General features: G+C 38.0%; 5 protein-coding genes and 2 long non-coding RNA genes across 9 annotated transcripts; 4 read left to right on the top strand and 3 right to left on the bottom strand.

The window, feature by feature from the left end:
* Positions 1-46: 46 nt before the first annotated feature.
* Positions 47-2,781, bottom strand: LOC139113506 (insulin-like growth factor-binding protein-related protein 1). Its single transcript, XM_070674727.1, has 4 exons — positions 2,624-2,781; positions 2,166-2,367; positions 485-788; positions 47-216 (listed from the first exon to the last, which is right to left on the bottom strand). Exons 1-4 carry the CDS (start codon positions 2,779-2,781, stop codon positions 47-49), a joined length of 834 nt encoding a protein of 277 aa, XP_070530828.1.
* Positions 610-2,780, top strand: LOC139113525 (uncharacterized). The gene is made up of 3 exons (XR_011547706.1): positions 610-719; positions 862-1,007; positions 2,697-2,780. It is a non-coding gene; the product is annotated as an uncharacterized lncRNA (long non-coding RNA).
* Positions 2,782-3,040: 259 nt separating the features above from the next.
* On the bottom strand, positions 3,041-6,624 carry LOC139113507 (keratin-associated protein 16-1-like). 2 transcript variants are annotated; one of them, XM_070674729.1, is made up of 4 exons: positions 6,534-6,624; positions 5,931-6,222; positions 3,756-3,967; positions 3,053-3,499 (listed from the first exon to the last, which is right to left on the bottom strand). In XM_070674729.1, the coding sequence occupies exons 1-4, from the start codon at positions 6,556-6,558 to the stop codon at positions 3,489-3,491; spliced, it is 540 nt and encodes a 179-aa protein (XP_070530830.1). In that variant the 5' UTR covers positions 6,559-6,624; the 3' UTR covers positions 3,053-3,488. The 2 variants fall into 2 exon arrangements, with proteins under 2 accessions (XP_070530829.1, XP_070530830.1); XM_070674728.1 differs by lacking the exons at positions 5,931-6,222; positions 6,534-6,624 and having other exon boundaries at positions 3,041-3,499; positions 3,756-4,443.
* Positions 3,983-5,564, top strand: LOC139113523 (uncharacterized). The gene is made up of 3 exons (XR_011547704.1): positions 3,983-4,113; positions 4,231-4,532; positions 5,159-5,564. It is a non-coding gene; the product is annotated as an uncharacterized lncRNA (long non-coding RNA).
* On the top strand, positions 6,548-8,833 carry Bet5 (blocked early in transport 5). Its single transcript, XM_070674731.1, has 5 exons — positions 6,548-6,638; positions 7,001-7,345; positions 7,670-7,879; positions 7,958-8,127; positions 8,327-8,833. Exons 2-4 carry the CDS (start codon positions 7,016-7,018, stop codon positions 8,084-8,086), a joined length of 669 nt encoding a protein of 222 aa, XP_070530832.1. The 5' UTR covers positions 6,548-6,638; positions 7,001-7,015; the 3' UTR covers positions 8,087-8,127; positions 8,327-8,833.
* A 700-nt stretch (positions 8,834-9,533) lies between these two features.
* On the bottom strand, positions 9,534-20,465 carry LOC139113501 (E3 ubiquitin-protein ligase RNF19A). The gene is made up of 13 exons (XM_070674720.1): positions 20,328-20,465; positions 18,066-18,291; positions 17,830-17,972; positions 17,540-17,729; positions 17,136-17,447; positions 16,916-17,060; positions 16,674-16,810; positions 16,455-16,552; positions 11,603-11,801; positions 11,255-11,450; positions 11,011-11,176; positions 10,504-10,880; positions 9,534-10,429 (listed from the first exon to the last, which is right to left on the bottom strand). Exons 2-13 carry the CDS (start codon positions 18,226-18,228, stop codon positions 10,174-10,176), a joined length of 2,382 nt encoding a protein of 793 aa, XP_070530821.1. The 5' UTR covers positions 18,229-18,291; positions 20,328-20,465; the 3' UTR covers positions 9,534-10,173.
* LOC139113502 (uncharacterized) lies at positions 12,770-16,465 on the top strand. Of its 2 annotated transcripts, XM_070674723.1 has the most exons (4): positions 12,770-13,240; positions 13,333-13,830; positions 13,939-14,166; positions 14,260-16,465. In XM_070674723.1, exons 2-4 carry the CDS (start codon positions 13,717-13,719, stop codon positions 15,328-15,330), a joined length of 1,413 nt encoding a protein of 470 aa, XP_070530824.1. In that variant the 5' UTR covers positions 12,770-13,240; positions 13,333-13,716; the 3' UTR covers positions 15,331-16,465. The 2 variants fall into 2 exon arrangements, with proteins under 2 accessions (XP_070530824.1, XP_070530823.1); XM_070674722.1 differs by having other exon boundaries at positions 12,770-13,830.
* Positions 20,466-20,925: the final 460 nt, after the last annotated feature.

Below are 20,925 nucleotides of genomic sequence, written 5' to 3'. Positions count from 1 at the left end.
CACAGCAGTCAAATGAAAGATAGTCCCACAAGATAAAAGTACAATCTCACAGTATGGACACGAACGAAGATGAGCTCGCTTCGCCTATGGAATTGTTAGCAATGCAATAATACATTCCAATATGTTTTGCATTTAGTCGAGCCAATTGCATCCAAGATGTTCGCATAAGTGGTTCTGGACCCTCGCTCGTATGTACTGTCGCTTCGTGTTCTTCTCCTGTAAGTAAAATTACAAGTTATTGAATTTTGTAATATGTTATATTTATATAATTACCCAACAAGGTGTAAGCTTTAAAACAAACTTGTGCTTTTAAATATTACTGCCAATTTAATATCAGATAAATCTTTAATCGTGTATTTTCAACGTTTTATTAATTGCATTTATAATAATTTGATTTATTTATATATTATATTTTAATCCATACAAAGCAAAAAATTATTTGCAAAATATTTTATTTCAGTACTGGTAATATTGTCTGCTTTACCCGGCAATTTTAATACTGTTCTCCCATCAGCTGAACGAAATTCCCAAAAGATATCCGGCAAAGGGAAGCCCTTTGCCTCACAATTGAGTGCGACGCGTTGACCAAATGATGAGGCAACATCTTCCAAAGTTGACAAAATCCACGGTCTACTTTCACAAGGACCGAGGTGTTGCAACCTCAAGGAAGATGAGTTCCTGAGTTTCATTGCTTCTTCGTGCAGTGCGCACGGCGTCGGGTAAGTTTCATTATTGCTACCGCACGCCGGGCTTTGCTCCATACAAACACAAGTCGCTTCCGGAGGATCCTACATAACAATTCAATCTACTTTTATATTCCACTATTTGTTCTTATTAATTGAATGCATTTTTTTGTTACAGGACATTGTTATCCGTTATCGAACGTTGCTATTGCCATTTTCTATTACTGCTATTTTACTACGGAGAAGTTAAATCGTTTGAAGTTCATAATATGGTACTTTGTGCTCCAACACGTCTTCGCTGTCCTGAGGATTATCGCAGAACTGGTACAAACATAACACTTTGCTCGAATTATTCTCAAAAATAATTTACCGTATTAGGGAAATAATTAGTAACCATTTATACAGTTTAATACAATTTAATGTAGTTAATTAGTTGATGTAATTATTGTTAAGTGATTCATGCAGTTGCGAATAAGCTGCAAGAGATGCTCCGGCTCCCACCCCTTAAGATTATACAGTGAAATGTATTCTTATCCAGCCCGCGTCTATCATAAACGGTCTGCCTGATTGTTTGATTGCATGACGTGCGTGCGCATATATTCTCACAATGCGATCACAGCCCACGATGAGCAAGACGAAATTAGATGCGAAAAGGCTAGCGGAGCAGGTCAGCGACCGTAAGTCGCCGGTGACTGCAATCTTGAAGTTACGTTAGATCTGACTGATAGCATAGCATAGTGGGTGGATGATATACGCAGCTCTCCGTTAGATATCGTTTGCGCAATGACGCGTGATTCCCATTTTTGTGTCAAACTATATAACCCAGAAAGCGGGACATCTCATTACCGGACTCATTGAGATCGAGTGATCTAGAACGTGATCTCCTTAAATCTAATTAAGAAAGGTAATTGGCGAATTTATCACTTTACGGAGGTGATAAATATCGCTCTTGATTACTCGCATTCTTAGCTTCGCGCAAATTCACCGAACGTTCTTTAAAGAAATGTTTTTTTTACTACAACACGGCGTGTTACAATATTATTAAAAAAAAAAAAGGATATCAAATAATATTTCTCTGATGAAACTACGATTAAACGTTATCTCGCCTTTGTTTAAACTATCTATACATGATTACGTTGGGTTAACATACGCCGAATGTTTATGTTAAACTATCGAGTTTCAAAACTATTTTGAGAACATGCGACATTATGTCTCACCGCAACACCTGAAAAACCGAGCACGACCTAAATACATCGCATATATAACAGATATATGTATACGCCACGAGTCCTTTTTTTTTTTTTTACATGACAACTTAATAACAGACAATTATATTTAAATATAATAATTTAAATTAATTTGACATTTTAGAAACAGTGAAAAGAAACATTATTGCTCACAGTTTTCAGAATAGTTTTAATCATGTGTTCAAGAAGCTTTTTTAATTAAAAAAAAATTAATAAAATTAATTACGTTTTGTACCTTTTCTTGTAAATCGGAACGTAACTCGCACAAATAATTTGTCGCGCATTGTCCGTCGTTACGACTCTTCGCAGATAGTAGAGGGATGCTTTCGTTCCAGCATGGTTCACCAAGAAGACGGGCGCACAAACCTGTCTCTTGGCAGCATCCACAAGGATCAGGTACCGAGCCCAGCAGGCATTTTGCAGGATTCTCTGGACATCTTTACATGTATAACAAACAACAAGAAATTTTACTAAATTTCTAGATAGTTTATTTCTAAATTTATATGCAGGATTAAGTTATAATTTAAGATTTAAATTAAGAAAAAATATAAACAGGTACACGCGAACAGAAAAGGTTTTAAACTTTAAATAGAACGTTTTAACGCTGAATGATAAGTTTTTTCTGCAAACATCTATATCCGTGTTACGTTACAGTCTTTTATTACATTCAGCTTTATCCGGAACCGCGCGTACCTGTAATATCCGCACTCGATGCAACCCTCTGGTAGAAGTATCTCAGTGACACTCTTATTTTCGATTGTTTCAGCAACAGCAGCTGCACTCCATTGGAATGTTGCACAAAACACTAATACCGTTAAAAACATGAACGGAAACGCTCTCCGGCACGTCATTTCGCCGACTGACAGAAAGCTCGAGCGTCATTCGCTATGTCACTCCCGATGTGATGGGAGAGGTTGAAGCGTTATGTACCGTGTATATTAAAAAAGAAAACTTCTCGCAAGGGCATCGCTACATGTTTATTCGCTTAAAATATTTTGCTTGATCAATAGCAATCAATTATTCGTATTTTCCAATAGGAATCATTAAAAAATATATTTTAAGGTAAGATATGAAATAAACAATGCTTATTACAGCGTTGAAATTATTATTTTTTATATGGTTCGATGCATTCATTCGTCGTACATTGTTTCACATTTTATTGTGTTTTAAGTTTTATATTTTAACAAAGTAAAGTTTATAAACTATTGATTATGTTATATTGTTTTTTAAGCAAAGCATTTTTATTTTATTTTGTTAAATTGCATGCTCGGAAACATTTCACATAATTATAGACTCGGATATTTCCAGGAGATTCTCTTCCGAAACAAGTAACGACTGTAAAAGGCTGAGCCGGAGGACCAAGTAACGGCTATAAAAATCAGTAGAGCGAAGGATATTAATGCCAACGGGTTCGGTACAAGTGTCGAATAACCGATGCCACCAAGATTAGAAAACACATCGCAGCAGGCTCTCTCGTTCTTCTTTTTATTCATTTGCGCATTTGCATTTGACATTCTCTCCGACGTACAGCTGACACCTGGATGCACCATACCACGTGTCACATTGATCCTTTAGTCAACAAGGTACAGTAAACGTCAGTCTCTAGCATATTACATATTTAAATTAGCAAGGCAGATTAAAATAAAATTTTACAAGCTTTTAATCATATATCAAAAGAAAATTTTGAACGTTTAATCGCATCGTCATTTTTTAAAGTCAACTAATAGCATCTGTCATAGTTTCTTTCAAGTAGAGAACGTCATTTTTTTATTGCAAATACTATTTTTCGAGCCCTCATCGTCAATAGTCTCACTTCAAAACTGACCTTTACAGGAAGAAGAGGATCGTTCGTTACGCTTAGCGCAAAAGGTCAATTTTCTGCAAGGCGTCGCAAGCCGACAAGGTAAAGCGGTCGGAACTGGCTGGCAAGGTGGACAGGCTGAACACGGCGAGCAGAAATGCTTAAGTGGAATGGGTCGTTGACACTTGGAGAACGTGCATGAACCGCAGGGTGGTGGCGGACACGGCTGACTCGAGCTGTAACATTTGAGATTAGATGGTAATCGAGGAGATGGACAGCAGAGACGCGCGTTAGGACACTTGACCGTCGCTTTGGGGAATCTTCGTTCGATGAGCGAACAAGCGCATTCCGTAATGGAAGGATTACAGTCACAAGTACACTCGTGAGTAGCCCGTGCGTTCACTTGAACCGGTAGCGGACAATTACAATCGCGTTGCATCGGTTGGCAAAGGCACGAACGATTCGTAACATTACATTGACAACAGCTACGTTTTTTCAGAATAGGCCTTAGGGTGCAAGGCTGACTGTTAAATGCCCGATGCGACGAAGCTTGAGGATGTCTGCATCGCGAAGGACAGCAAGACGAAGCGGTCGACGCGCAATCTGCGTTAGGAGAATTATAGCTGGTCGATGGATGGCAGTTCGGCGGCGGGCAACCACCACCCGCTTCTCGTTTCGGAGAATCTGATGACGATTTATCTGCCGGTGCCATTTCCGATTTGCTTGCCCCACCCGCTAAACGACAGCTCCCGCAGCATTTCTGTCGAAGATAGAAGAATCTGACGACAGTTACAAAGCGAGGTACGACTTATCGCTCGAACCGTAGTTACCGAAGTCAATGTCTTTAAAGTACGGTCCGTTTGTAAAAATTGCAACGTAATACGATGATATCTTTCAAGTCGCGCAAAAATAAATTTGACGAACGTAACGATCGCGTATATTAATGTTACAGCAGTTGAGTTTGAGTCACATTTTAAAACGTTTAACATTTTAAACGTTCTAATTACTAACCCATTAAAGTCTGTATACAAATTAGTTTGGCCAACTTTACGAATTTTACCGAATAATTAAGAAACTTTGAAATCCCCCCCCTCTTGTCTACTTCTAGCTATACTATGTTAATTTACATAAATCGAGTACGCGAACTAACCGCGCTCGAATTAAATTCTTGCAGTCTTTCAATCAAATTTAATTAAAGCGTACACAGGGTGTCAGAAACATTAACTATGTCTGTCACTGTTCACTCGACATTATTTAATCTTGCTATTTCGTCTCAATCTCGTCATGTATATTGACAGTCCTTAAATTTTAACAGATAAATATTATAAACAATTCTATTAATTAATTATTTTAATGTTGAATTTATAAATTAATTATTATCGTTATTAATGTATTATTATTAATATTTAAAATATTTTTAATTTCAGAATCAAGCAGCAACCTGAAGCGGAATAGCGAGATTAAGTCGATCCGTTGCTATTTCTGCGCTGGGCATTTTAGTTTAATCTTTCCTCGGTAAATAAATGTAAAGTTTACTCAAAGGAATTTTAAGTGCTTTAAACCGTATCTTAACAAGAAATCCACCTCGATATGTACCTGACAGTCCGACGTAAGTGAAATGGTATCGGAGCACGGGGACGGTGGTGAAAGACACGGTGGGCACGAAGCGACATTTCTGCTGCGAACAAAATTCAACACGGCGCAAAATAAGGAAATCCAATAATTCTTTCAATATTCCCGGGAGGAAACATTCGCTTAGCGTTCATATTCAGTCAAGAATTCCCTTCCGCTGTAAAGAAAAATAAAAAAGAAAGGCGAGAGCAACGCTACAAATGGCCAGTGCTTTCACGAAAACAGAGATAAGCACTAACTCCAATTCTCCCCGAGCAGCCGATAAGTTTGCCTTAAAACATTGCGGATGTCGCACACGGGCAACATTTTTCTTAAGCATACCAAAGACCATCAGGACCGAAGGCTATTGAATTTTTCCACGTGCTTTAATACAGAGTTGTTCATGTGTTGCCAAAGTATTTCGAAGCGCGAGTGAACGATTTCGCTGTTATTTGGAAATGAGAAAAGCTACCGGACTTTCCACGCCGATATGAAACGTTCATTTTCATTGTCACGCAGTACGACGGTTGATTTCTCGCGCGCGTTTTCGTTTCGAAGGCATCGATGTTGCTCAACTTATTTCCCTACCACGATCGACTGCAGCTGTGGCACTTATACGTCTGCTGGCGACTGTGGTCGCTCCATCGACGTCGCAGCTCGGTGAAGTTATTGTACCATCGGCAATTCGGTTTAGGTGGCACGTTATTCCAGATTTCCTCCTCGACACACTGACACAGACCGGGACACGCGCCCGTCACAGCAGTTCCGGTGGGCCGCAAACCATTGCATGCACCACGATCCAGACATCCTGTGTTACTCGAACAATTACACAAAGATATGCGCGTCCCACTATCGCTCTTACATGATGTACAGTTGTTACCTGCGTAAAAAAAATATTGCAAACTGAAACCATGATATTCTCGGAATGTACATATAGAAAAAAAAAAAGATTTACTGGTAAGTCTCTTTTTTCCGCTGTGTATTATTCACATTATTAATTTAATAACCGGTAGAGATTGAAAAGATAATGTCACAAATACAAGCTATTATTATTTTTACTTTTTAGAGAAATTTGAAATTTTATACATTCTTTTTTTTAATATTCGTAGAATTAAAATAGAATTTTTTAGAATACTCATTATTTAATTTCTATGTTCACAGTAGCCAGTAGCCGGTTTTATCATATCTTACCATTAATCTCGTCACAGAGGGACATATTGATTTTTCTATGGGACGAAATTTAATTTTCCATAAGTGAGAACTCCACGTAGGTGTGCCATTTATATTCTGGAACAGGTAATATAACCGATACGATTAAATTATATGGTTTACATTTTTCAATAATTTATCTCGCTGTTTCGGCTCATTGAATTTTCGGTAGCAAAGTATGCTTTGACATGTAACTGAAGGCGTGAAGATCCGCAAAGATCGATCGCGAGAGATGTGAAAACGTTCGCTTATCATATTAATAATAATTCCTTCAGTTGCTATAGAGCCAAGATAAACGGGTTAAAGATCAAACGAATTTTCTGTTACCGCTCGCTATTTATTTAACATTTAAGGGAACGTGAAGTTTAAAGTAATATGTAAAATATTTACTTACGTCTAAATTCATTGCTGAAGGTTATTAAATGTATAACAGCTTTTTTTTAACGTAGACGAAGCAAGAGTAAATGACTCGCATGAAGTTCACGTTTTACACCGCCAGCGCTATCTTTGATCGACAGCGGAAAGTTCGGCTTGGAGTTTCACCGTTTTGTCACCAGGTAACGAATGGCGGAGTCGTACAGCATACAGCTGTGCGAAACGAAACGTGGAAATATCAAAAACAACAACAGTTACAAGGTAGCACGTCAGCTACGAGAGTTGACGCTGCGAAACGAAAGGGAAGGACCACATCAGCGATGACAATTCATAATTTGTACATCTTTTCGAAAACTGGCACGTTGCTGTATTACACCGAGTGGAACAGATTAAATAAGTCTGGGATAACGAAAGAGGAGGTAATGTATCTGATCTTTGCACGTTTCTTGATTACAAAAATTAATCCGTCGTGTCGACAATATTACGAGACTCGCGGAGAGATTTATTCGGAGTTATTTAGTCTCTGCGATCTCTCAAGCTTGAGCTTAATACACTGCAGACATTCGAATTACATCGTACGCAACCATCGTACGCTTATGGCACAATACGTGGTTGATAAAGTCAATGTTGAGTTAAGAATTGTTAATGTATTTTATATTTGGACAGATTATATAAACTTAAAAATTGCGGAACATTGATTGCTGGATCGTTAAATAATTATCGAAAATGTGTTTATATTTTAGGAAGCAAAATTAATGTATGGGATGCTGTTTTCTATAAAATCATTTGTCAGCAAAATCTCACCGTTGGATCCAAAGGAAGGATTTTTGTATTATAAAACCAACAAGTACACACTTCATTACTTTGAAACACCGTCAGGTCTTAAGTTTGTTTTGAACACTGATAATGCAAGTCAGAGTGCCAGAGAACTGTTGCAGCAATTATACAGAGAGGTATGACCACATATTTATTTTTCACAATAGAGATGCAAATCTAGGCATGTCTGTATAATTATATATATTACATTGCAGGTCTACTTGGAATATGTAGTAAAGAATCCACTGTGCCAATTAAATGAACCTATACAAAGTGAATTATTTAAATTAAAAGTAGATGAACTGTTCAAAAAATCACCTCTATTTCTAAGTCGATCATTGTAGATAATAATACAAATATACATTTTTTTATATGTATATAAAAAGTAAGTTGCTTTTAAAAAAATATTAATTAGTACCGAATATCACCTAATATTATCGTTAAATATTTTTAATTAAAAAAATGTAATTTAAAAAAATTACTAATCGCTAAAATACGCCCAAATTTAATTGAAGCAACGATATGTGGTACATATATGGTGTATTATATTTCAATTTCTTGCAATGGTTTATTTTACTTCCCAGAAATATATACACTTGTTACAATGACGTGTAAAACGATAATAACAGTGCCTGCTTAAAAGATACTTCTGTGCTGTACAATGTTGACGGGCAAGTACAAGCAAATTAAATTAACATAGATTTATATATTATTTATATATTATTTATATGTAGATGTGCCGTATTATGTGTAGTATTCTAAATCTAAACATACTAAGTAATAATCTTAATTAATATTTGCATTTTTTGTATAATAAAGGTAGTGCAATAGGCATTCAGAGAGTCACAGATATTTCGGCATCTTAAGTAATATTAGTATAGCATAATGTCTGTATATGTCATCATCACATTTTAATTACTAAAAAAAAATTCTTTTAATAATATTTTGTTTGAACCAAGATAAAGATATCTGACAAATACTATAATACATAATTAAGAAATATTGTATTACATAATTTACAATCCAACATAAAATTATAATTATTTGTGCATATTAATTTCGTAACAACATTAAATTTTTAGAAAAACAAAGACTCGATTATTCATTTTCGTAATTAATAATTAAGGTAACATTACAAAAGTATGTTTAATTTATTATTCCTTTTTTTCAGTTAAAGTTATCAATGATTTCGAATATGTATATGTAAATTTTATTTAAATATAACTAACGTTTGTATTATACATATAAAGAAAATGTGGCAGTTTGTCATAGTTCAAAATTCGGTTTTTTCTAAGTATATGTATATAAAATAATTTTTCTTTTAAACTATTAATATATTTTATTTTTTATTTTATAAGAAAATAAAAATATATTATTTAGAATTAGTAGCTAACATTTTTGAACAAATTTTTTTTCATAAAACCAACATATACTTGCTCATTTGAATTTATCTAATTACAGATAAAAAGTTACAAAAAAAAATTTATATAAAGCACTACCTTCGGAAGTATAAAATCTTTTTTTTAATTACGTGAACATTAATGGTCAATTAATTTTATATGATCTGACAAATGCAAAAATATTATATAAACTACAATTCTGCTGTTTTTGTTTAATTCAACAAATAAGTTTGCAGCTTACAGATAGTTTCTAAACAAGTTTAAGCTCTATATATACATACATATATGTATGTATATGTATGTATATTATATTTTCCATACAAAACTGCAATTTTTCATCTATTTCAATATAATATAGCGTGAGAAAATGTAGATTATTCCAAATAAAACGTATTGTCATATTATATATATTTTTCGCACAGCAAGGGGAAACATTTATATAAGAGCATTTACATTTAAATATTCTTAACCGATTACGTTAAATGAGAACATGTAGTACTTAAAGAAATAATGAGCAATTTGACTTATAAAATGTACCGACAATCCATAACTAATTGTTATCGTTATAATTCTTTTTTTTTTTAGCTTGTATTGTCCACCTGTTCATTACAAACTGAATTTTAAAAGCTAAGGAATAATATAGATACATATAACAGGATTATTTTGTCCGTCATAGTAACGATAATTGTTTACAATGATATCGTAAAAGAAAATTTTATAAACTTATTTTCATTGTTTATAACAAATTGGAGGCCAGTACATGTATATGTACGTGTATTTATGTATGTATACGTTCATAAATCTTTAATATAATCACAGCGCAAATGCACACAATCAATAAAATTGCTTTGTCACATTTTATACTCTTTTTGTGTAACATTTGGACTATATTGCGTGTAGCGTGGGTAAGTATGTACAACGCGATTATACTTACGGATTATGTAGATTTATACATACATACGCTTGAGAACATGTATATACGCACATTGTTTGAGAGATACATGTATATCATGACATCCATAAATTCAGTCTTAATTTTCTAAGCATTGCAAGCTCTCGTCCGTACTAGTAGGGCTTTGACTTTCGTCGCGTAAAGGTGTGAAAATCCGATTACCAGAAGTTTGCGATACGGTCGTTGTCGGTTCTTCTATAACAGACAAACGTTTCTCGCGATCCATAGGTACAGTTGAAGTATGAAAAAATACGTTTCTCAAAGTTGCCACGTTGACACGTTCCCGCGAAGTGTCGTCCACAGGACTTTCAACATTTAATTCACCATTTGAATTCCTAAACAAATATATTATTGGAATAATTTTGCCAATTCTCCTTTGTAATTTAATACTCAATTGTGCGATTCTTACTTAGATATCTTTTGAATCTCCATTTCTATCTCTGAATCCTTGTTTCGTTTTCGCCCTCCCGTTGAGCGATTTACACAACCTTCCAATTTGCCTCCCACAACCCTTTCTTGATCTGCTTCGATTACGCTGACATGATCATCGAATCGTACTCGTTCCGAACCTCCATCTTCCCCGCACATAGTCCAATTACTAGAGTCGCTACATTGACGGTCAAATGTGAGTTTTCGACGGATACGTTTCGCTAAACCGGGTGCAACTTCTTCTAGCGAGCTCAAAGAAGTAGCTTGACCAGCAGAATCCATGTGACCACCATTAGCAGAGCTAGCCGCTTGTTCGCCTTCTGTACTTCTACCACCACTGATTGAACTGCCATCCATCTATATAAAAAACGATAAAAATAGCGTTCTTTAACAGTTATTCTAATATTTTATTAATTAAATATGTTTTAATATTATTCAATAATTAAAAATAAAACAAACTTTCTCTTTTCTAGAACGGAATAAGCACCTTAAAGTTAAGAACGGAACCAGCCAAAGCCCTCGTAGAAGCCGCGCCATCGTCCAAAGCGATAGAAGCGTTTACAGATTTTTCAGATAGACTAGTAGCCGCGGAAGCCGTCTCGCTACATAAACTGAAGCGTTGAGTGGACGTAACGTCAGCCTGGACTTCCAACCTGTATGTACATACAATTAAACGTATTAGAAACGTACGCATTATCTAATCTGACAAATTTAAAACGATTAGTACGTACCTTTGACCTCCGGGAAGCACGCTGGAGGCTATACTTCCCGCGAGACTGGTGCCGGCGAGGGCCACGTTGCTTGCGCTTTCACGGTCATTTTCTCGGCCCAATTTCTCCAACTGACTGCCGCTACCTAATGAAAGGGACGCCTCTCCTATCGACGGATTGCCACCGCGGTGACTCGCGACGTCTATTGATGCCGCGTCTGCAATGTGACAGTATTGTAATGAGGTTTTGATCGCAATAATAAGATCCCGATACAGAGTATGAATAGCCACATCACACACGTGGGCAAGATTGATTTAATCGAGCGGAACGCGTGCGTGTGTGTGCGTGACGTAAATGGTTTGTATTTACCTCCGCCGTTGCGAACGCCTAGAGCTCCCATCAACTCGTTCTCGTCGTCAAATTCAAATCGTACTCCGGTCCCGCTCGTGGATACGCCGCAGCCTCCGCTTCGGCAGAGAGATACCGGGACCACACCGTAGACGTAGAATAGTAAAATCGGGACGCCGATACCCACAGCTAATCCTGCCAGCACCGGCGATACTAAAACCTACGGAAGCCATAATAGTAAATTAATAAACACTTATCTTAGGAAAAATTTTTTTTTTTTTTTTAATCCTTTATAACGCGTCGTTTGCCAGGGTAACAAAGTGTAATGCCAGAGTTGCCGGCGTCTTTAAGGCTATCCCTTGCTTTAATAATTCACGTCCGACACCTGTTAAGTAATATAAATAGGAGCGTATTCAAATACACATCGAAGGCCACGGCGTAGTTAAAAGAGTTATAAGAAATTCCGATAATGAAAATTTAATGCTCGTCGTCGCCCCGGCACAGTCGAGTAAATCATGTTGCCGATAAAGAGAGATAATTGATTTGAATCCATTATTTGTGCTCGTATAATAACCTTTACCTATATCTACATTTTATTTGCAGCTCAAAGCGATAACCAATCTTATCCAGAAGTAATAATATCTAACAGTAAACCACAAGCGAACTAACCTGATAAGTGAATAACACAAATGGATAAAAATGCCTACCGCAATCGAGCTGGATCTTAATATTTCGTATTACTCTGAAGAATTAATAAATGGTCTTCAATTTAAAATCGCTGTCGATTGTGAAAATATAATTAATGATATTTGAATTCTAAGCGTTTATCACGTCAGAATTTTTGACAGAATATGACGATTAAAATCAGACTTTGAGAGTTTCAGTCGACAATTAACGTTGCATTAATTTTTAATAATTCGTTACACACGTTTTTACGCTTGAGAAATAATTTCGCTTGTGTTACCATTCGGTTCTGAAATCCCGGAGAGAAATGGAATAAGGTCATATCGGAGGAAATTGTACAATCGTCGACGTAATGAGAACAATAATGAATCTATGAAGAGAGTGTAAAACGAGCTTGCGACCAAAGGGGCTGTGAAAATTGCAGTAAGAGGGATGTAGTGCTTCTCTTTTTTTTTTTTTTTTTTCTTCTTTCTTTCTTTCTTTCTTTCTCTGCGAATAAACGTCGCCATTCGGCTTTGCAACAAACTCAATTAAAGACGTTCGAGGCTTACGTTAAAAATATATATAATTTTTAATTAGAATCAGCGCTACACCCTTCTTTACCGCGGAGTTTTCACAGTCCACCTTCCTTCCCGCCCTTCAACCGTGGATTTTTAGGTCCATGTGGTCCTTCCACCCATCTCACGAGGGAGTCGGGTCGCAGCCCGTATCAGGCATCTCTGGTGGGGAGAAAATCCGGCTGGACTGTGGAGCAGAAGGAAGATTATTGATCATGTGTAGGCATGCGCTCGAGCCACATTATCTTTCTCGTCCCACCCAGGTTCTGGAGGCAGTGGCAGCGAACCACCAACGCCACCAACTATCAACCCCATATCGCCGACGAAAGAGGCACGGGACGCGGTACACGCGTCTCGTTGATCAGTACTCCGAGATCGCCGTGATAATTAAGAGCGAAGCGCACACCCTGTGTCTAACGTGAGGAAGAAGATTCTCGCCGGTCGGTCGGCGCTCTGATCAAAAGGCGTGTCGATTAAAACGATAATCTCTGTTCTCTCCACCCATGCTAGGGCATCGAACCATGGCTCGCTCTGAATCGGCACGGAATCTGCAGCGGACATAGCCGAGAAGAGGCAACGGCACGTAACGAGAAGGGCACGTTCAACGACGGTGATTTCACGGTGCCGGGCACACCGACGCACCGTTAACGCGAACGTATACGCGTGTGCGTGGCACATCCTGCGTGTGTACGTACAATAATTTAATCGCACAATACCACCCGCCGTAATATCGGTGGGGCAGATCGTCGTTCGGCGAGGCACATGCCTCGTTAACGCCAGCCGCAGTTGCGCGCCGAGTGAGGAAATCGTCGGAAGCGTTGCCGAGCCCACGAGGTTTTGGCAAAGAAAGATAGGAAGAAGAGAACATACGCGCTGGAGAACGAGCTAGAAGTCATGTCCGACGACGAAACCGATAGTTCCTGCGCGGAAGAACAAGTTGTCTCAAATTTTGAGGTCCGGAAGGAGTGGCTCGAGAAAGTATTGTCGAACGAGTACAATGGGAAAGAGGTCAGTTAACTAAGCGAATGAAATAAACATTTATATACTTGATGTAATTACATACGTCCTAATTAATACGCGTAAAAATGTAACTTGTACGTCATATAATTTGTTTAGGTCAAAGTCTTAGAATTCGAGGTGCAGCCTGGCTGTGCGACAAGCGAGAGTGTTCTGAGCGCTATCACAAGGGTTTCAACACATTATTTAGCAGCAATTACAACAAGTAAGCCGAAGGATAAATGCAAAGTGGATCTTATCATAAAGCAACTTCCCAAAGATCCGTTTAGCCGATTTTTTATTACGGAGGGCCAGTTTGACCTCCGTGAGATTAAATTTTATACACAGGTAAAACAATAAATAATTTAAAATAAAATAATCGAATAAGATTAGAGATTTTTCTATTTAACGAATTATTAATGCTGCGTTTTTGTACGCCAGGTGATGCCGGATTTAAGAGAGTTCAGTAAAAAGCAATTAGCAAGGTCCAAGGAACAAGAAACTATAGTACTACCGGTTCCGAAATGCTTTTATGCTCATTACAGCCCCGCAAGCGGAACTGACGACAGCCCAGTGCCGCCGGAATCGATGCTAGTGTTACACGATTTAACTCCCGTAGGATACTGGCGACCTGAATTTTCAGAAGGATTAACATTAAAAGAAGCAAACGCAGCGTTAAAAGCCATCGCTTGTATACACGCTCATTCTCTGTCGTTGAAAGTCGTAGATGGACGATCTCTCTCCGAACGTTATCCGTTTCTCTTCCAAACGGCTAAAGCAACAGATTCGTATCAGCAATTAGTGGAGCGCGGTTTACCACAGCTAGCATACTTTTTGAAAAGTAGACCAGAATTGAAGACGATTCTCGAGACTCTGTTAGTTCTGCGACCTCGCACTAAAGGTATCATTTCGGCCCTCCTTGCTCCAGAAGGTCCACTATCACTGATAACACACACCGACTTCTGGAGCAATAATTTACTTTTCAGTAATAATGGAACGACTATGGACTGCATTATTCTCGACTGGCAAATGGTCACTTACAGCCGGCCGACAAATGATGTTGCTTTGTTATTAGTGAGTTCGGTGCCCACCCAGCTACGGCGTAAACATACTAAAACGCTCTTGGATACGTATTGGCATGAGCTGTACTGGACGTGCTCACATCTTGGCCTAGATATTCCCAAGGACTTAGGTTACACTAGAGAAAATCTCGACGAAGACTACAGAAAGTCCCAGTTGCTGGCGCTTTTACTTTGCATCGGGTCGGTGGACGTCGCAATCGGTAATCCCCTCACGGAACAACGATTGATCGACGTTCTCAAAGATCTATATAACGACGGCGTTTTGACGGACGAAACCATCGTCGCGACAAACGAAACCGTTGCCACGACGGAGGAAACCGTCGCCGCGACAGAGGAAACCGTTGCCACGACAGAGGAGATCGTCGCCACGACGGAAGAAACCGCCGTCACGGATGAAACCGTTGTTGCGAAAAATGAAAACGATTCTTAATCGCCGCTGTCACGATTAGCGTATCACCGAAGAATTAATATTTCTGTCAGGGCTGTGACTCTAACCGAAGAGTTTCACGTGAAGCAATAGATAGCCCGTTTGTAGTTTAAACCAATCTTTATGTTTTCAATCCGAAGAATGCTTAAGCCAGAAGTAACATGAATGTCGGCACCGAAGAAGATAGCAACAAAGAAACACGTCGGAAGAATACGTATGGTAGATGTTAAAAATTTGTGCTATTCGCTTTCGTCTCTTTACGACGAGATATTTAAATGAACAAGACAGAATGGGTTAAGATGTGCTTAAAGGAAACAGTAGATATCTCAGTTATACATTAATGTAAGCTTTGACAACGTATCAACCATTATTCCCTAAAAGTTACAACCATTTTAACAACTATTCACGTAAAATTCGCTTGCAGTTTAATAAAAATTAAATAAAATGAAATTAAAAACAAATTCTTTTAAAAAAGTTACGTAATTAAAATGTTAATTTACAAATGTAAGTTTCTCCAATGTGATTTTATCCGTTCGGTTTTTACTCTTCGGTTCTTTGTTCAGATATAAATTGTTAATAAATGTCTTTAATGTGCTGTGCCAAGTCGTTAAAGATCTAGGCAAATAGTTGTGATACAATTATTAAGACGGAATCGATTAGATTTACATAATTAATGATATAAGATATATCAAAGTTATAGACTATTTTCGAGAGATACATGAAACATAAAACAATTACGTTCCATTTATCCGAATACGTCCCGTGATAAATTCTTCCGACAATTATTCCAGCGAATTCGCTGTTTTGTTAATGCTATATACAATTATTGTATTATCCATTTTCTCTGTATAAGCTATATGGATAAAATATACTTCGATGTTATTATGATCAGTAAAGTTCCTACTGTTATTGATATAATAATACGTTTTTACATATGTAAATTTTTTTAGTCGTAAACAGAATTCATACGATTACTTCTCTACTTTTATCGTGAAACGATAAACATTAATAAAACCGTTTAGAATAAATAACAGTTATGAAAGTTTAGATACGATCACACTGATAAGTTATGCAAATATTGAAAGTGGCACACTTTGATGATTATAAAAAATATTTAATAAACTTACTGATGCAGTGACTCCTCCTGCGATAAAGGCATTCCTCTTATGTTTGTTGGCCTTCTCGTATCTCGTATACAGTTTTTGTCCTACCCACACTGGTATACCTTAAATATAAAATTTGTAATATTTATAGTAACATATTTTCTTTTTTTTTCAGGTTTTTAAATATTTCTTCTATACTATCGTACAATATACACATAATTAATTTTATATATTATAACGAACCTATAATCATGGCTGGAAATGCTATACCAGCGACAAGACCAATTCCGATTGGTGCTCCCACTAAAGTTCCAAGTTGCCAAAGAATCTTTTTCTTTCTTGACCACGGCTTTTTACCCCAAAAAGTGCAGCCAGAAGGACTATAAATAAAATATAAGAGCATTAACTATATGCTTGTTTAATAATATTCGTAATTTTACTTAAATTAATTTACTAAAATTAAAATAAAAGGTAATTAAACATACCTAAGATAATGCAGATCACTGATTTCTTTCATACAAAGCCAACAAAACTCTGCGCCACAAACTGCACAAGTCATATGATTGCAACTTCCATCGTCCATTTTGACGATCAAAACTTGACATCTAGGACACGGTTTTATATCGTCTCCTAAACAAAATACAAATTATTAATATGATTTATCGACATATTATCTGAAAAAAATTTTTTGTCTGCAATACTTACTGTGTTGAGAATCAGTTTGACTGAAACTTAGAGAAGAGCTACGCTCGTAATATTGGGAACGTTGCGCTCTGGCGGCATCACATGTTTGATTAGGATGCCATCGTGCTTTACAGTGATAGCAAAAGTATGAATCGCAGCCTGGTCGCTCGCAACGTAATTTTGGACATGAGGCACAACCACTAGCGATTACAGCAAAGCTGCAATCCGGAGCAGGACACCATCTTGCATCAGGCTCTACGGCAAGTACCCTTCGAACCATAAAGTCTTCATATTTCTCTAATTGTGTTTGGTCATTTAGAATCATCCGAATATCTGTATGTGCAAAATTATAAATTATGAGCGATAACAGTTTATAAATGTTATGATAAACAGATTATAACGTTAGAAAAATGTACTTATCATACCATTTGGATGTAATGGTTCTGAACACTCGGGGCAAGCGATATTAACTCTGGATTCAGATATTTCTACTTTCAAATATTGTTGAAAACAATCGTAACAACTGCGATGATGGCAAGATTGAATAATAGGAAAGAATTCTACTGGCAGTTCCGCCAAACACAATGGACATTCCATTAATCCACTCTCATTACTCTGAAACAACAACAACACATAAATTTAATGATAATGTTTTATCGATAAAATAATCTGTCGCTTTGTTTTCGACGTTAATGTTATCTCGCATTGTTAATACCTTTCCTGCGGAAGAAAGTACAGAACCCTTGCTGGAAGCGCGTTGTAAATCTATATTGTGAAATTGAAAGTGACTTGAACCATTGCTAACTCTGGCCTCTCCTTTCTCAACATCTGTCGTTCTGCCACTCACTTGATCTTTAGCTGTAAAAAGAATTTTTATTAAAAAAATAATACACTAGGTTTTAATTAATACGTACATCAACTGTATATTGATAAAAAAAATTTAGAAATTACCTTTAGTATTCCTATTACTTGAACTAGGCGTTCTAGCAATGCGACGGCCAATAAGTGGACTGGAATACAGTAATCTTCGCAGAGAAAACCGGGGAAATATTCTCCGAGGACGAGGTGGTGCACCATTGCAGCCACCCACACCGTTTTCACTTTCCTTAAACATTCTGAGAGAAATATCGAGAGACCTTACGTGACGCTAAAGAATCATACTTCTCCTCGTAATGTCCTGTAATTAAAACAGATAATTACAATTAGTTAGAATAGTTTAAAATCATAATCGATGCGCGATTAATAATTTTCACGAAAGCGATATTATATTAATTTGCAAAAAAAAAAAAAAAAAAGAAAAAAGAGGCGTTTTTCATTGAATTATTTTTCATGCAAATTGAAATTTGCGCCAGAGTTCCTGATAAGCGTGTGCAGCTGTTCAAATCAAACTTAATTGAGGTATTATATCGATTAATATGTTATTTTCCTCTTTACGTGCATTACATAAATACTGACGTAACATATGACATGTGAAATATCCGACCTATTAATCACATAGCATGAATAGACTTCAACAAACTTGGGATTGCGCGCGTGATCGCTGCAATAACAGTGATCTCGCTTATTCATTGCCCTTGTCATCCAAGTGATTCACCGTGGAGATAATTGAGAACCTAATGAAGATCACGTCTTCATCGAGAGACGTTGGAGATATATTCATACGCAGGCCGCGTTATACCGGGGTTTGCACATCAAGGCGTTATAAAAATAAAACCAACATTCGGAGTAATAAGAGTAAAAGCACATTATACGAGTTATTATTATCGTTATCTAAAATTACCTTTGCTAAGTGGGACCGAAGTAAGTTTAATTTTTTTTTTTAATTTACGCTGCAATTTGTACCGATATGTGACTGTCTAGCCGTCCAATTAATTTTTTTCTTTTTTTTTTTTTTTTTTTTTTTAATAATCTGCAGCTCTTTTCGGAAAAGGAATGACGCAACTCGAATCGCACAAACGTGATGTTCATCGGCGATTTCACCCGTGTTTATGGGACGCATGAATTATCGTTGCCGCAATACTTAAAAGCCATGCTATATCCACGAAATTTCGACACGCTTAACTTGCGAAGGAAAGACCGTGCCTTGCTTAGGTTACGCATATTATATTTCAAGATCGTATCGTTCGTTATCTCTTAAACCGGCTCGGCAGGTAGAAAATGCCTCGCGCTAAACGAATTGTTTTCCTTGTAGCGTCTTACGTTACGCGATTGAACGGCGCTTTGTATTATACGTTGAAACAAAGTCCACCTGAGAATCTCATTAAGAGCTCGTCGTTTTATTATGCATTTATGATCGAATGCGGTTGATCGAAATATCTCACTCGATCGAAATCTTGCGAAACGCTAACGTTGAACAAAATTAAACATTAACGAAAATAGCGTATAAAAATAAATTTAACACGTTACAAGACGGGTATTAATTACGTAAAGAAAGGAAGTAAAATCTGTCTGTATAAAATATGGTAAAATCTCACAAAAAGGGAAAGTTGTCTCCAGGGAAGACGATGACGTCATCCTTGCGATTTTCCTACTCCTAACACACGGAGTTTGTGCAGATCGTAAGGTTGAGTTGGTTCAACACGTACCACTTCTATGTCGAAATAATTCGAAACAGATCTCGAACGAATTAATAAAACGGGGGAGAATTCGCCGCGCGATTTGTTTGACAATTAACCGACCAACAGTTGCACATTGTTAGGTCGGAATCGGGCAAGGCGCACTTCGCGTTCACTGGGGAAAATAAACGTGGCATCGTCCGTCGACGAGGACCACGTCGGCAGGAAAACGGGCGTCTCGAGACGTCGAGCGTGATCAACACGTACGTAAGCGATGCTACTCGTGCGTGTAATCGCGACGATGAGAAGACGAAATAACGGCAAACGTCAGGACTCGCCGTTTCGGACGGATCTGTTTATTCGCGGGACGCGCGACACGCTCGTCAACGAGCGCCAACGATGGACGACGGCACTCGCTTCTCGTATTTTTTTCTTTTTTTTTTTTTCTTTTCTCCGCCGCGGGTTCGAGAAGTCTCGAAGGCGAGGCGCGGTTTGAGGAAAATCCCGGTGTTTTATTCTCGTAGCGTCGCGAGGCGCCTCGTGCGCCAATGACTAGACACTCGGGGTCTCGGTCTGGCTGAAGTGCAAAGATGCCGAGAGATCTTCGGTCTCGGCCGCGACGTGCGACGCGTACTCGCCGCCGTCGTGGAAAACGTACCTTCGCCGTACGGTGGAACGCAGATCGCCCTCGACGTCGCCGAGATAGGCAGGGCCAGTCGAAATATCCGCGCAATTTGTTGGTTAAGAATGTTCACTTTGACACAACAGCTGACTGCTCTGATTACGACGGTGCTGCGGGAAGAAATCCGCGAGGTAGATGAGGTAGATCGCGAGCGTGGCCCCGAGAAGCGCGTCCGTGGCGCCCCGTATGTAGCGACGATCGAACTTCTACTCGCGGGCGACCCACGAGAATTCGAACACTGTAAATGCAACGCGCATTAAGGTGCACTTTGTTTCTATCCCTATCCTATTCCTATCTGTAGAAAATAGAGCGGACGAAACAGGCCGCGGTAGAAAAACAGCGGACGAAACAGGCCGCGACACGAAATGTTCTTCGCGCATTTTATTACACTGCTCTGCTTAATTTTAATCGTAAAAAAGACGACTATAGGCGCGGGGAGTGCGAGGAGACGGGAGGATGGTGCGTGCTAGAACAGAACGGAGCAGAACAGAATATTAACTGCAATTTTTCTGTTTCAGATAATACTCCACCATTGAAGAAGGATCAACCCGATATTCCGCAGACATCCTGAGAG

Source organism: Cardiocondyla obscurior, linkage group LG02 (assembly GCF_019399895.1).
Source record: "Cardiocondyla obscurior isolate alpha-2009 linkage group LG02, Cobs3.1, whole genome shotgun sequence".
Classification (NCBI taxonomy): domain Eukaryota; kingdom Metazoa; phylum Arthropoda; class Insecta; order Hymenoptera; family Formicidae; genus Cardiocondyla; species Cardiocondyla obscurior.
Note: the sequence above shows the minus strand (reverse complement) of the source record. Positions and strands in the feature narration are given on the sequence as shown.